Below are 14,366 nucleotides of genomic sequence, written 5' to 3'. Positions count from 1 at the left end.
AACCTTTATTTAATCTGGATGAAAACTCTTGAGATTAAGAACCTCTTTGGCAAGAATGTCCTGGGCCTTCTGAAGAAATCTCACGCAAGCACACCAACAACATGCAGTCCACACAGCAGCGCCCTGCATGGGCTCAAACTTACACTTGCTCCACACTGATATGTCTTGTCTGATAGACACCATGAACTCCACAACCATTATTTTTAGGATATTTGCCATCAGAGATTGTCTGATTTTAGAAAAGCCTCTTATTAGAGGTGTTCAGGCTCAGTATAAGGAGTCAAAATTCTCTCTCTGCTTTGCTTTGCAGTTAGAGTGCAAATAAACGAATACCATTTACATGCCTTAGTAGTTAAGCACAATAAAGCAGTAGAATGACTTCAGATGAAAACTGTCTATGCTATATTTAGCCTTAACCAATTCTCACCACACCTTTGTCAGAAAGACTTAAAGCAGCAAATCCCAGAATATGTCCAAGACACACTCAGAAACAGCAATTCATTACACAAATTATTGTGTTATTTTGCTTGGCCAAGCATGACCTTCTCCGAGTCTCAGGCTCTAGTTAACAAGCTGGCTAGCGGGACGTGGTCCACGGTGGAAATAATGAGAGTAAGGAGCGGAAATAATTGGGTTTGATTAAGAACGTTTTTTAAAGGGACACCCTTTTCCTCTGCAGATCCCTTAGAGGATGAGGGGGCTTGAACACTGGCGCCAGTTGTTTGTCTTTGCTCCTGTCTTCACTTTGAAAATAAGGTTCTCAAACAGTGCTCCCTGCTTTGTCTCACAGACCTGCATGGCTGTATTTACAGTTTTCAGAATGATATTTTTCTTCTGAATAACCATTTTTAATAATGACAAAGAAAAATGAAATAACACTTCACCCTTTATCGAAATAAACGTTTTAAAGTCAAAAGTAATCACTAGTTTTTTTTTCTTATTTTAATTCTCTAATCATATATATTAAAAAAAATGCATAGGAGACAAAAACATGACCAAAGTTTTGATTATTTATTTCATTTCAGAGATCAGTTTATTAAGTAAACATGTAGTTTAAGTCACCCACACTAACTACCCAGCTCAGAACACAAACATAAAATTGAAAAAGATTAAATTATTTTACACCACTAGGAGGAACTGTCAAGACTCCATCTATGTTAAAAGAGTATGCTTTTCTGAAGGAAATGTATTTATTTCTGTTTTTATCACTTTTACACGTTAGTAAAGATAAGCAACTGTTTTTTATTTGATGTCACAGAGCAGGGCAACCCCACGCAGGATCCAGTGGTCTGGTGACTGGACTGTAGGCAACATCACTGCTGTGATGTAGTTCAGGTCTGTGCGCTTTGGCTTCTTGTAGATGGGGCACACATAAAGCTCAGGATGCGGAGGGGCAGTGGAGTTGACAGCGAACATGTGAATGACAGGCAAGGGTGTAAACAACACTTTGGGTGAGGACTCGATGAGACGGGTGTTCTTTCTGTCCCAGCCAGCACCATCAACGTACAAACCATAGACGTAAACTCCCTCCTATTGAAGAAAGGCAGTCAATGACAGGATAGTCCATTATTTTATTCTCTCTTTAATAAAAAAAAAAAATCTGTTAGTCAATTGCCTGTTATTCACAATTTTCAGAAAATACTGCATTTTAACTCACTGTTGGTGAGGCTGTGATCTCCTCCTTTGTGTGCTTGAGTACTTTGTTGTTGAGTGTGACCGTGTCCAGAGCCCAGCCTTTGTTCGCTCTGGTTACTTCTTGCCTCATGGCTGTCAGAAATCCTGCAAACATCCAAATAAAGACAGGATTAGCATCAGTGTGAAGGAGTTTATTCCCAGTTGATGGTAACATTTTTAGGTTTTCAACAGACTGACAGCTGGTTTTATTTATCTTCATTTAGCTTCAAAGTACAGTGTTAGGGGTCGATATCAGCAGTCCTGCTTGTTTTCTCATTGGCTGTATATGATACCAGTAAAATGCTCAAAGGTTCAACTAACCCTGTGGGTTGAAGAAGCCTGTCATCCAAAATGTTTTTGGTCTTCCTTCAAACACCCAACTGTGGAACTGTTTGTTTCTCTCCAGGAGCTCAGTGAACCAAAAGCCTAGCGTGGAAGACTCCCAGGAGATTTTCCTCCACAGGTTTGGCACACGGGCATCAAAAATATTGTCGAGGGCATCACGCAGGTTCTAGGAGTGAAGTACGGACTTTAAAACTTCATGAGTGCAATTAATCGTATAGTTTAATCACTATGTGTAAAAAAAGAAATAAACCATTTCTGAAGTTAACAGTTAAAATGATTCCAAATATGGGGCGGGGGATCATGGCTCAAGAGTTGGGAGTTTGCCTTGTAATCAGAAGGTTGCCGGTTCGAGTCCTAGTTTGGACAGTCTCTGTCGTTGTGTCCTTGAGCGAGACACCTTACCCGTTGCCAGTGTCCGGCAGCCTCGCCTCTGTCAGTGTGCCCCAGGGTGGCTGTGGCTACAATGTAGCTTGCCATCACCAGTGTGTGAATGACTGGATGTGTAAAGCACTTTAGGGACTATTAAACCGCTATATATGTTAATATTTGAACAGAGAAGTAAATTTACCTCGCTCATTATTATAGTGCCATCGATGGCCAACTTCAGGTCTGTCAGACTTATGCGCACCAAACTTATAATCCTTTGCATTCGATCTACTTCCTGACGTAGGAAGATGTTCATTGGGTTAAGCGCTCCCATCTTCAAGAGCCTCGCTTTGACCTTAACCAATCAAAGTGACAGCCATTAGATTTTAGTTCATGTAAACGTGACAAAAAAGCATTTGAACAGACAAACTGACCTCATGAGGTACATAGTTAGGAGGCAGCTTCTCCAACATGTCCTGTGCCATGTTATAAACAACAGACTCTCGAGTCACTCCTGATCCCCCTCCACTTTCCTTGGGCTGAATATTTGTGATTGTGTCTAGCACTTCAGCAGATGTGTTTGTCTGGTACCTGGTTAATATTCGTTACAGAGCAGAAATGCGTGGTTAGCAATTATATCAGCAATTACAAGCAAAGCATTCAATGTTTCGTGATGACCACATCCTCTCCTTACGTGATATCAGCATTAGAGTGCAGTCCTAATGCCTGGGGTGAATCCACAGTGGGCAAGCTCTGAATATATTCCATGTACTCCTCCACTGTCTCGCACACAGGAATCTTATAGCCCGTGTAAAAGCAAAATGCTGGATCAAACATCTTTTTACTGAACCACACCTGCAGAAAGAAATGCAAAATGCAGAGTAACCAGGATATAAACCTTTATTCATCAGTGAAAGGTAACTCAAAAACAAACATAAAACTGGGATTCTTACACGAGAGAAACACTTCAACAGGCGTTTGTCATAGTCATCTGTGACTCTTCCTCCATATTGCACCTCAGCTAGCATGTATTGCACAGTTACCCATGACACATCATGCTGGAAAAAAACAAACAAACCACACACTGGTAAGTGAGGGCAGACGATGCGAACTTATTTTTCTTTTTTACACTGTCCCAGATGAATCCTCACCTTCTTGTAGCGACAGTCATCCAAGTGCTTTTCAACAAATTCAACACTTGCTGTGAAATCAGCTGAGTTGAACTCATAAGGTATGTTCCAACCCAATGGTCCGAACTTGCGTCGCTCCTTAAAAACAAAGCAATAAATAAATAAATAAATAAATGATTTTAAAAATATGAAACCAAATCAATTTACATGGCTTCTCACCAGGTCCTCTAAAAGGTCCTGCCTGACAGCATTTTTGTCTTGGTTACACTGGCTCCCCAATGAAGTTTAGGGTTTAATTTATAAATATGGTGATCACTTTCAGAGCCTTTCACAGTCAGATGCCTTCTTATATCAGTGAATTACTTCAACCAAACATGTCTAGATCTCTGGTGTCACCTTATCAATGCTTGTTGGCTGTGCCTCGGTCCAGATTAAAGACAAAAGGTGATGTGATTATGGCCGCAGAGCTTTGGAACTCGCTTTCATTGAAACTAAGATCTCTGGACACTGTTGATAACTCTGCACGTTTGCTTTTATTTAGCATTATCTTTTAAAGTTTTTATTTTTAATTTGGTTTATATCAACTTCTGAAAATGTAAAAGACTTTGAGAATTTTGTTCTTGGAAGGCGCTATATAAATAAACCGTACTAACAAACAATCAGGATCAGAGTAACTGCAATTAAACTTTGACAGACTGGTGAAGGTTTTTAAATAACTGCAGTATAATTAATAAATTCAGGTAGATTGCCAAAATGTTGCAATCAGTGTGTAATCTAGCTATATTCTTATGTCAAAATAGGTTACTGAGGGTCATTTTGTAGTTAAATTGTCATGCTGCAGACACTACATTAACTTTTGTGGGGGATTTCCAGATGGTAATTAATGCCAAATTAAATTAATTAATTCATGTGAATTTCTGTATAACCTGATATCACCGCATTTTTTGCATGATTGCATGAAATTTCCAACTTCACCCAATTCAATTTAAAAAAACTGATGTAAGACTGTAAGATCCCAAGCTGACTGCACACAGGCTCAATAATTCTGGTGTGGTTTTCAACCAGTTTCCCCCTAGTGTGCCTTTAGAATTCAGAGTGATGATTCTCACTTATCATAACACACACAATTAAGAATTCTCGAAGTCAGTGATCCTTACATTTGTATATTATTCTGGCCTGAATCATGTCAGGAGATACACTGATTATCTTAACCTGGACAGTACCTGCACAGCAGTGTGGAGAAAGGCCACACTGTACAACAAGGGCTTCCACGTGGGCTGGTTGCATACTTCCAACTGCTCCCGTGAAATTCCTGCAAATGTTCGTTTCAAGCCAGCACGTATTCCCTGGGGTGGATCGTTAGTAAATTTGATGGAGGACTAGAGGTAAAGGGTTGAGAAATATTTGCTTTAAGCTTGTACACAGCATTGGGTCAAGATGGGAAGTAATAAATGAAGTGCTGCAGCATACAAAAGCTTTGTCAAATGTCACCTGTAAAAGTGTGATGGAGAATCGATTGTGTGGCTCTGTGGTGATCCACACTCTAAAAGTATTGTGCATGGTGTCTGCAGCTGTGATAGTTTCGAGCAGCTCATCCATAAACTCCAAGCCCAGGTGACAGTTTTGCAGTAACACCCAGCCTCCCTATACGTATCCAGGTACAGAGACCACAGATTAGGTGAAATACTCAGCCATTATTAGGGTTATAGTACAATGTGATTGGATATCGTAAAGCTCTTCTTTAATGCTCTATCTGATAGAACATTACTCAACAAGTAGTATATCTGAGAGCAGACACAAACAGGTCAGCAAATTTGTGCATGAGCAGGGAGGGAGATGATTAGCAACTGGAAAACAAAAACTCATGTGCTAAAATGAAAGGATCATGCTCTTCATTGAATTGTATTCACACCTCTATCATTGATGTCTTAACAAGCTTCCTTGCATGCACCTCTTGTCCTTGTCCCATGGAAATTGCACTACATTCTGTAGGATGAAACAATGCAATGACAAATCATCTTCTAAGTTAAAACTGCAAATTAAAGGTTGTAGTGTAGTGTAGTGTTTTATGGTTTAGTCAAACTCACTAAGTTGAAGTTTCTTAGCTAGTGCTTCAATTTGCTCTGTGGGATCTGAGCCCATAGAAAGGAAGCAAATTAAAGGGGTGCGAGGGTCACTTTCCTCCCATGTGCTGTGAAGGTTCAAGATGACAGGCTCAGCAAACCTCATGCCCAAAGAATCTCCCACATATTTTACAGCCTGAGACAAGGTACGGTCAGGACACCAGGACCTGTGGGAGAAAAAACCCAAACTTATATGGTTATTGTCTTGTGTATGTATGTGTGTTTAAAAACACAACCACATAAAAAGACCAGCAGGACAATCCAACCTTATCAACAAGAGTTTATGGAAAACATCAAGAGAGTTGTATCCATCTGGAATGACACCTTCTTCTGGTGCATCAAGACTGACCCAAGCTTTCCAATGTTTTCCACTTTGAGACACCTATAAAATATATCAATATTAACTCTGTAAGTACACAACAGCAGAAACCTCAAATTTATGATCTGTGGAAAGTAGCCTCACCTGCTTTACAATGTTTGTGAATTGTGGCAATTTGCTGAGCTCCACCAAGTTTAGCCATACCATATCCAAGATCCAACTGAATGGTTTTGAGGGGCAGGTCTTCAGGTCCAGAGCCGCTCCACCTATTTAGACATTTAATGAGCTCATCATGTTTTATAGCAATAACAGAAAGGTGCAAAATTACATTTCCTGGAAGTGCCGATGACCTCACCTTTAATAAGAACCTGAAATTTGTTGTGCTCTATTTTGTTATTCTGTATGTCAATCTTGAGGGCCAGCAAAAGGGTAAAGATGAACTTGTGGTTTTCATACAAGCCTCTGACGGTGTATCTGAACACCTCAAAAGTCAGATATTCAATGATGTTTTCAATTCGCTTCTGAGTTTTTGGGGACTTTTCAGACCTGCAAAAACAAATTCACAGTAAGAGTAAGTAGACTCTTACTTGCTTACTCTTACCTTACTGTTAGAGTAAGCCATACTTACTCTAATGTGAATTTTATCAAAGCCTTATGCTTCATACTTCATAAGAGACACACATTTTTCAGTATATAAACTGGTACTGGTGAAAACATACCTTTCCAGTGACAGGTCAAAGATTTTGAGGAACTGACTCAGGGACGTCTGGTACATGACATTAACCATGCTCATCTCTGTGATGAGGAAGTAAAGGATGCTGCCTCGAGAGGCCACAGGACGATATTCTGCTTGAGCTATATAGATCTTCACCTCTGCTTCTGCTGCAACGCTGAGCTTTGCACTAACTTCTGCTGCGGTTTGCTTAGTTGTAGTCAGAATGCCGATCATGGACTCGTCATCAACTAAAGAACCTTTAATCACACAGAAACAGCTTTTTTAATAGAGCAGTAAATAAAATACAAGTATGTCTTAGATGTTAACATACAGAAGGAACAGGGTTACCCTTAGTACTGCTGAGTTTGTACAGCAGGTTGTCTTCCAGCTCTTGCATTTTTCTCTTATTAGCAGTCACATCTTTAATTAGCTTTAGTCTTTCGGCTTCTAATTCCTATTAAATAAATAATTGTAAAATTTCTGTGTAACCAAATGCCCCATCAATATTACATGCAGGATACTGAAATAACTTTTCATCAAACACATTAAAAAAATGCACTGATTTTCACAATTCATTAGTACATTTTCTACCACTAACCAATGTGAGGGGAGACTGTTTTCCACTGACCTGTTTCTCTCTGAGGATAACACGGCCAAGCAGCTGGTTCTCTAGACCCTTCATGTTAACAGTGAAATCAATGATGGAAGTCTTGGCACTGACTTCTGGGGAATATGCTGGATTGGGCAGCTTGGTGGTTATATAGAGTTGGAAACCATCCATTACATTTACTTCTTTGTCTCCCACTTTGACCTAAACAAATCCGATTTATGAGACAGCATGGTTTAAAGAAGTAGACGTAAAGATTGTTGAATGTTAATGGTTTGATGTTTACCTTGAAACTTGTCCCAGATTTGACGAAGTTTTTCTCAAGGACATTGTCCAGCACAGGATCCAGATCCTCAGCTATATCTTCAATGAGCAGTGGATTTCCCAAAGAAAGAGAGTCTTCCAAATGATTACGAAAGAACTTGTGCTTCAGTGATGTGACCTGAAAAGACAAGACAGCTTGCTCCATAAGATGCATAACTAAAACAACCAAGTTTGTTAAAAGTTTGTTGTAATCGACAAAGTACTTGGAGTGAATTGGCCATTTCTTTTTTCTTTATCCAAGCCTTTCCCTGAGTCTGAGGATCAATGAGGAGGGGATATCTTGTTGCTTTTGAGACAATGATACCATTCTGCACAGACAGGTCATCTCCAGGGAGTCCCTGAAGGTTCCACTCACTTATCTTAAACAAAAATAGGATGATAAAAGTCTTTAATAAGTCACAAATATCCTTTGAGATGCTAGTAGATATGCAGAATTAGATTTATTTTGTTCTTACAGTGGGAGGGTCCACTAGGGCAGAAATGATGTTGAGATTTTCTGTAAAAGGGATTTTATTACTCTTGAGCTCTGCCTCCCAGATGTCCTTCAGCAGGATGTCACGGAAACTCTGGTTGAACGGCCCGCAATAAGACAAGAAACCAGTGAGCTGCAGCACGTCACCCACCAGTCTGCCAAGAAGAACAGAAGCAACTTGCCTCATTATTATTCTACCCCAATCAATACACTGCAAAACTGCAAGCAAACATGCAGACATGAAAAACAATCCCTTCCTAATACAATATTTCAATATAAAATGTGATTTTCTTTGTAACCTACCTGTTTATCTGTGATTTAAATTCTTTGCTCTGCTCTGTCCAGCGAACTTTCTCTCCACTAAGTCCATCAATAAGTGCAGATGCAGCCTGCATTTTATTCTTGCATTTCTCAGCATCATCCAGCAGGTCCTAAAAAAGACAAAACCTTGAATGATCTACAATTTCAAATTCTACATAAAGGTTTATGCAATATTAATAACATTTATCAGGGTGTACTGCACCTGTTTTTCTTTCATAGCAGCATCACATTTGGCCTTGACTTTGTCAAACTCTGCTTGCTTCTCAGCAAGCTGAGCCTCTGCATTCATTAGTTCATTATTTGCAATTCTTAGTCGGTTTTCTTGAACAGCCAGGTTAGCCTGGAGAAAGATAAAAGACACTGAGATTCACAAAAAACATATGAGGCACAGAAGTGTCATTACACATACTAACTAATATAAAAAGGCTATGAGCTAGAAGCTAGGATTAAAAAATATTGACCTCTAAATTACAGACTCAAAGAGGCTGAAAGAAGAAAGCTTAACAATACAAGTACAACAGTCCCATGTCAGATCTACTTTGTAAACAAATTATGTCTCTCTGTCACATTGAGCATTAACATCACCTTAAGTGGCAGCACTTCTTTGTTGATCCCAAAGAATGTGGACATAGCCCGGGTCCATGCTAGCAGACCAGCTACATTACCACACACCTTCTTTGCATTTTCCATTGTGTAATCTTCCATATCAAAGTAAGGAAGTAGCAGTTCTACTGATTCCTCATTAATTTTGTCTTTCTGGAAATGTTGGAGGGACGTCATGAAACCAGCAGCACTCATAAGCTAAAAGAGGACACAAACATATGGCAAAGGTATCAAATAAAATAGCATTCAGTGATGTGCAGCTCTCATAAACCTATATTTTATTCTCAGGAGACTACAGAAAACATCAGATGTTTAAAGTGAGAAACATACCATTTAAAAAATGAAAGATTCAGCACAAAGCCATGCTGTTGTGATAGAGGTATGAGGATGAGGATGCAGTGTCCATGTTTTCCAAAGATTTCCAAATTTTAATTCAACTGATTATAGAATAGTTTTCCACTTTTAAACAGGATTTAGCCCAGGGACGACAGCAATGTTACTGCATCATGTGCAGACTTGCAGGCATGGTGAACTGTTTTTAACTGACAGTACCTAATCCCTTGTGGTGTTTTCCATGACATAATCATGCCTGTTTTTAAACAAACTGTATCATATTGATTTTTAGACTTGCCCTCTGCACACAGATTTCTCAAGATCTTCATAATCGTGCAATAATATTATGTACTGTAGATGATGAGCTATTCAGTCTATCTATATTGAGGAACACTGCTGTCAAATCATCTAATTGATTTGTTACCAATTAAGCTAATTAAGCTAATTGGTTGCAAAATGTTTCTCCTAATATTTAAATATTAGGCCTTAAATATTTTGCTGGAAAATAACTCCATTTAGTGAGTTTTTATAAGAAACGTTTTTGTTACCTTCAGTGCTTCTGCCCACGATGGCTTAAGACACTGTCGTTCAGGATCAATGGAGACAGAGTCTAACTTCTTTTGAAACAAGAGAAGGCAGGAGTCCATGATCCGCATAATCAGATGTGGCGGCTTGGCTAATTTTCTCACAGTGGCAATATCAGTTGGCTTTATGGTCTGTAAAACATTTAAAATATATGTACTGTGTACATACAGTATATATGAGAGAAGTACTTGTGTATGTAAAAAGTAATCACAGAGGTCTCACATTCAGTGCGGCTTTAGCCTCTTCTAAAGCTGGTTTAGCAGCCTCTAGTTTAGCTTCAGCAACAATTTTCTCTTTTCCAATCCCCTCCACAATTGTCTGGGCTTTATCCTTCACAACTTGGACCTCATTCTTTACAATTGTAGCAGCTTCAGCACTGACTGTTACCTCTGCCAACACCTATGTAAACGTAAAACAAGAGTTATAAAATGTGTAAAATATATACATAATACACATAACATTATGTCTATAAGTTGTGCATTTTGGGAGGGGGGGTCACAGGAACCACTATGTATTATTTACCTTGTCAGCTTTGACAGATGCTACAGCAAGCTCTTTTTCCTTTACTTTCAGTTCTTCGGATAGCTGAGCCACAGACTCACTAGCCTCTTTTAGTTTCTCCAACCCTGGAAAACAATAACAATTTGAAAACCCCTTTTACCTGAATAATCTTTGCAAAGTAATCCATACATGCCATCTACGGATTTCCTATTGAACTTTCTTACCAACATTCATGCGTTCTGATAGTATGTTGATGCTGTTATACTTTTCAGTGTACAACGTTTTGTAACCATTTACAAAAGAGAGGTAGGATTTAGGGGTAACGTGAGTTCGTCTTCGGAATCTAAAAGATAATAGATACAATGCTGCATTGATGTAAAATATAAATTATATACAAATAAAAGAAAAATTTAAATTACATACATGAATATAAAATCATTTAAATGTATATAAAAATATCTTCTGTGTTTTCTACCTCTCAAAGTAGCTTTCACATGTGACAGATACTTTGTCATGGTATGTTCCCATAGCCGTCACCACAGACGCTTTGACTTCAGCAGAACAAACCATATTAAACTCAGACAAGAAATAATTGGATACAGCCACCAAAGCCTCATTTGGCCAAGGGGTGAACCAGTCCATCGTGCAGCCAGAAATCAACCCTGGAAACTTCAGAGACCGGGAGCGAAACTTCGGTCCCACCTGTCAAGGTTGTGAGACAAAATGTGCTTCACCACAGACTCATACAAATATGTCTTTGTGTGTCTTTAATGTAATATTATAAACAATACAGGTGAACAAACAATACAAAGTCCCAACATCTGAGTCACTGCTTTTGTGAAACAAGCATACAAATCTTTGACGTACCGGTGAGAAGCAAAGAACAACATGGAGATTCTTTCTTGACCGTGAAATAAAATACTCGTAAAGGTTGTCAAAAGTTGGTGGAATACGAGGAAACTCCTTTTTCATCACAGGTATTAGCTTCTGGGTGATCTCTTGGATCTCATCTTTAGCAAAAAGATTGGAAACCTGCAAACAGTCAATTCACTATGAAGTCATCTGGACCAAATATGGCCACAAACGTGGCAGTTTTTAATTACGTGGTCTAAATTTTGACTTTCAGCTTGGATGAAAGTGGATTTTTGTGGATTTAAATATATCTGAATTTTTTTAAAGATCCCCACCTCTCCAGATGAAAGAACATTGTTGAGGTACTCAAGGAAGGCCTCATTCTTGATATCATTATCAGTAAAGATAAAGGTGATGCCTTTGCCTTCAGCCCCAGCTGTCCTATACAGCACTTTCAGGTCATCCAGGAAATTGGTCATGTTGTATGTTCTAATAAGAAGACAAACACTATAAATTCTGCTAATTAGCTAAACCCCAGATGATGCACATGTGTTTACATGCCATAACATGCCAGGTGCAACCATGTGTTTTCATCATGCTTTTGACCCTCAATCTATGGCTTGTGGATCCCTGGGGCTCCAGGGGACCCAGTTTAAGAGCCACTGGTATAAGGTCCTTACCTTATAATATAAGCAGCTTGAGGTAACTGTTGTGAATTGGCACCATATTGATAATATTAAATTGAGCTGAACTGAAGTTTTAGTTTTTCTGTTCTTACCTGGTCAATGTGATCTGGAAGACGTGGTATCCAGCTATGAATGAGGCTAGCCGCGTAAGGCTCTGTTTACCTGATCCTCCGACACCCACAAGCAGGGCATTTCCTTGGTCAGTTCGAATTATTCGTGAGATCTAAAGCATTGGAAATCTTCAATAAATCAGCATTAATTGTAGCCAGATATAAAGGAAATGTATTTGTTGGGCTTGTAGTCTGACCTTGACGAGATGAGTCATTGCATCTGTGAAGAAAACCAGATCCAGAGTCGAGCCTCTTATGATCTCGTTGTGTTGAGTCTGATACATCATTAGTTTCTCTGATAAGAACTTGAAATTTGGCACCTGAAAAAGTGAGCGTTTTCTTTCTGATTAGTATGACAGCTTTCTATATCAATGTTCAACTGTATCAATATTGTACTGTGGTTATAAATACAAATCTTTTACCAGTTCATAAATTTTAGGGGCATCAAAACACGCATCCTCCCCTTCTTCTCCAGTTGGCTCAGGTGCATCGCGGAGAAAGTCCACAAAGTATGGCTCAGGATGAAGTTTTGGGACAAGGCTAGGCTCAACATGCTCTTGGATCACCCGGGATACACCCTTCTCAAACCACTCTCTGTCCTCTGAGCAAATAAACCTACAGCAAAATGATGTTTCAATTTTAGCATCTTTGTTCTGCTTATAAAGTGATTTGATGGATGTGAGAACTTTACCTGTCAGCAATCACCCTTGTACATTCACTCTTGAAAAGAGCCAAGAGGGTAGGTATATCATGACACTCCTCTGCCTTGATGTTTAACATCCCTTGCCAGATCCGAGACAAATCTCTCAAATTGAAAATGTAGTGGAACTTGGATGGTGTGGGAAGCATTTTTACCTTCAATGTGAAATCATCGAATAAGATGTCTTTATTAATACATCCACTTTTATAATCTGTTCACATCATCTTTTAAGTAGTTACCTTTGTCCACTGCCATAAAATCCTCCCAGCAGATACAAGATGCTTAACCATATCTGAAATGCTCTGCTTGAATTTTCTGCATTCATGGAAGTAACCACCACTAATTATACCTGCAAAAAAATTGCATCAAAATAATCTATTTGTTGATACAACTAGTAATGAGGGGAAACAAATTTTGAGGTACTTACCAAAGATCTTATCAATTGAAGTATTTGATGGCAGAGTACAGTTAAAGACAGTAAACTGCCTCTTGAGTCTTTGAGGGATGTCATTTCTCCCACCACCAGGGTGAATCATGGCAGCAAGTATCTGCACATCTTCAATAGTGGAGAAGTCTCCTGGTTTGTCCAGACTGTACATGCCACTCATTTCCATCATCTGTCGAACTATCTCATTGGTGATCTGGTTTGGAAAGTTATATAAAGGAGTTATGCCTGAGTTACTGTTCAGTGGAAAATCTACACCGTAACCTTCCACATAACCTGACATGCACCTTCTAAAAATGCATTTATGCATTTACGTGTTTTTGGTTATGTCCTAAGTTATGATGTAGATTTCCCAGAGAAGTCTAAATCAAACTTTACTAAGACTGGAAGCAACATGAAATAGTAAACAGTATATTTGCTGTTTTGTGTATTTTGTAAAATAAATATATTATATACATATATATATGTATATACATATATATATAAATACCTGATCTCCCCATTCATTGACAACTGGCATGTTTATATCATCAATAAAGACTGTCATCCTGCGTCCTCCTGGGGGTCCATAGGTGCTGCCAATTCTTTTCTCAATGTAACTTTCCACTGTTCGCTGTATATGTATGTATATAAAAAAGCTTTTACTAACAAAAAGCCATATAGAATTTGATAAAGATAAATATAAAGAACATTTTATAGGTTACATTTTACCTGAAACATTAGGGGTTCTGTTGCAGATGAGAAGTTCAGCGTCTTTGATAGGTCTGTCTCAGGATCATATTTTTTTGTGTAGCTTTTTATCATCACAGTTTTAGCAGTTCCTTGTTCTCCAATGAGCAGCACAGCCTATTTATACACAAAATTTAACTGTAACAGAAGTACATACCAAGGATAAACATATGCTCTTTTATTTAATATTCATATTTTAAAGGAGACCTTGTGTTGTTTAGCAATGGTATCCAGCAAGAAAGAAGTTCTTGTGTTATCCACATTGGGAACAAGAATAGAAGTGTAGTCAGGCAAATGGTCAGTTGGATAGATATAATCACCCACATGGTTGTTCCAATGACACCAATCACCTGAAATAAAAGATGAAGCTCTTATAGTAATTACATTTCAAAATGCAAAAGACAGCATAGGGGTTTTATATATTGT

At 38.7% G+C, this 14,366-nt stretch overlaps 1 protein-coding gene across 1 annotated transcript in view; it reads right to left on the bottom strand.

Annotated features, from left to right (window-relative positions):
- Positions 1 to 992: 992 nt before the first annotated feature.
- Positions 993 to 14,366, bottom strand: part of LOC102202465 (dynein heavy chain 8, axonemal) — a 37,098-nt gene continuing 23,724 nt past the window's right edge. The window contains exons 54-93 of the mRNA XM_013909773.1: positions 14,148 to 14,290; positions 13,923 to 14,057; positions 13,702 to 13,824; positions 13,194 to 13,407; positions 13,006 to 13,115; positions 12,758 to 12,921; positions 12,489 to 12,681; positions 12,264 to 12,386; positions 12,049 to 12,179; positions 11,606 to 11,759; positions 11,286 to 11,450; positions 10,894 to 11,120; positions 10,643 to 10,761; positions 10,440 to 10,543; positions 10,140 to 10,316; positions 9,881 to 10,048; positions 8,982 to 9,197; positions 8,599 to 8,736; positions 8,379 to 8,506; positions 8,059 to 8,230; positions 7,807 to 7,962; positions 7,566 to 7,721; positions 7,301 to 7,483; positions 7,021 to 7,126; positions 6,677 to 6,929; positions 6,313 to 6,503; positions 6,102 to 6,223; positions 5,905 to 6,020; positions 5,603 to 5,805; positions 5,428 to 5,501; positions 5,007 to 5,159; positions 4,739 to 4,894; positions 3,537 to 3,653; positions 3,339 to 3,443; positions 3,080 to 3,240; positions 2,820 to 2,976; positions 2,588 to 2,740; positions 1,996 to 2,185; positions 1,658 to 1,779; positions 993 to 1,530 (exon numbers count right to left, since the gene is read on the bottom strand). Of these exons, the coding sequence (XP_013765227.1) occupies positions 1,243 to 1,530; positions 1,658 to 1,779; positions 1,996 to 2,185; positions 2,588 to 2,740; positions 2,820 to 2,976; positions 3,080 to 3,240; positions 3,339 to 3,443; positions 3,537 to 3,653; positions 4,739 to 4,894; positions 5,007 to 5,159; positions 5,428 to 5,501; positions 5,603 to 5,805; positions 5,905 to 6,020; positions 6,102 to 6,223; positions 6,313 to 6,503; positions 6,677 to 6,929; positions 7,021 to 7,126; positions 7,301 to 7,483; positions 7,566 to 7,721; positions 7,807 to 7,962; positions 8,059 to 8,230; positions 8,379 to 8,506; positions 8,599 to 8,736; positions 8,982 to 9,197; positions 9,881 to 10,048; positions 10,140 to 10,316; positions 10,440 to 10,543; positions 10,643 to 10,761; positions 10,894 to 11,120; positions 11,286 to 11,450; positions 11,606 to 11,759; positions 12,049 to 12,179; positions 12,264 to 12,386; positions 12,489 to 12,681; positions 12,758 to 12,921; positions 13,006 to 13,115; positions 13,194 to 13,407; positions 13,702 to 13,824; positions 13,923 to 14,057; positions 14,148 to 14,290 (6,266 nt within the window). The 3' untranslated portion in view covers positions 993 to 1,242. The remainder of the gene's footprint in view (positions 1,531 to 1,657; positions 1,780 to 1,995; positions 2,186 to 2,587; positions 2,741 to 2,819; positions 2,977 to 3,079; positions 3,241 to 3,338; positions 3,444 to 3,536; positions 3,654 to 4,738; positions 4,895 to 5,006; positions 5,160 to 5,427; positions 5,502 to 5,602; positions 5,806 to 5,904; positions 6,021 to 6,101; positions 6,224 to 6,312; positions 6,504 to 6,676; positions 6,930 to 7,020; positions 7,127 to 7,300; positions 7,484 to 7,565; positions 7,722 to 7,806; positions 7,963 to 8,058; positions 8,231 to 8,378; positions 8,507 to 8,598; positions 8,737 to 8,981; positions 9,198 to 9,880; positions 10,049 to 10,139; positions 10,317 to 10,439; positions 10,544 to 10,642; positions 10,762 to 10,893; positions 11,121 to 11,285; positions 11,451 to 11,605; positions 11,760 to 12,048; positions 12,180 to 12,263; positions 12,387 to 12,488; positions 12,682 to 12,757; positions 12,922 to 13,005; positions 13,116 to 13,193; positions 13,408 to 13,701; positions 13,825 to 13,922; positions 14,058 to 14,147; positions 14,291 to 14,366) is intronic.

This window comes from Pundamilia nyererei, unplaced genomic scaffold, assembly GCF_000239375.1.
Source record: "Pundamilia nyererei isolate P.nyererei 1_Seehausen unplaced genomic scaffold, PunNye1.0 scaffold00031, whole genome shotgun sequence".
NCBI lineage: Eukaryota > Metazoa > Chordata > Actinopteri > Cichliformes > Cichlidae > Pundamilia > Pundamilia nyererei.
The sequence above is the reverse complement of the archived record's forward strand: the minus strand, read 5'-3'. Positions and strand labels throughout refer to the sequence as shown.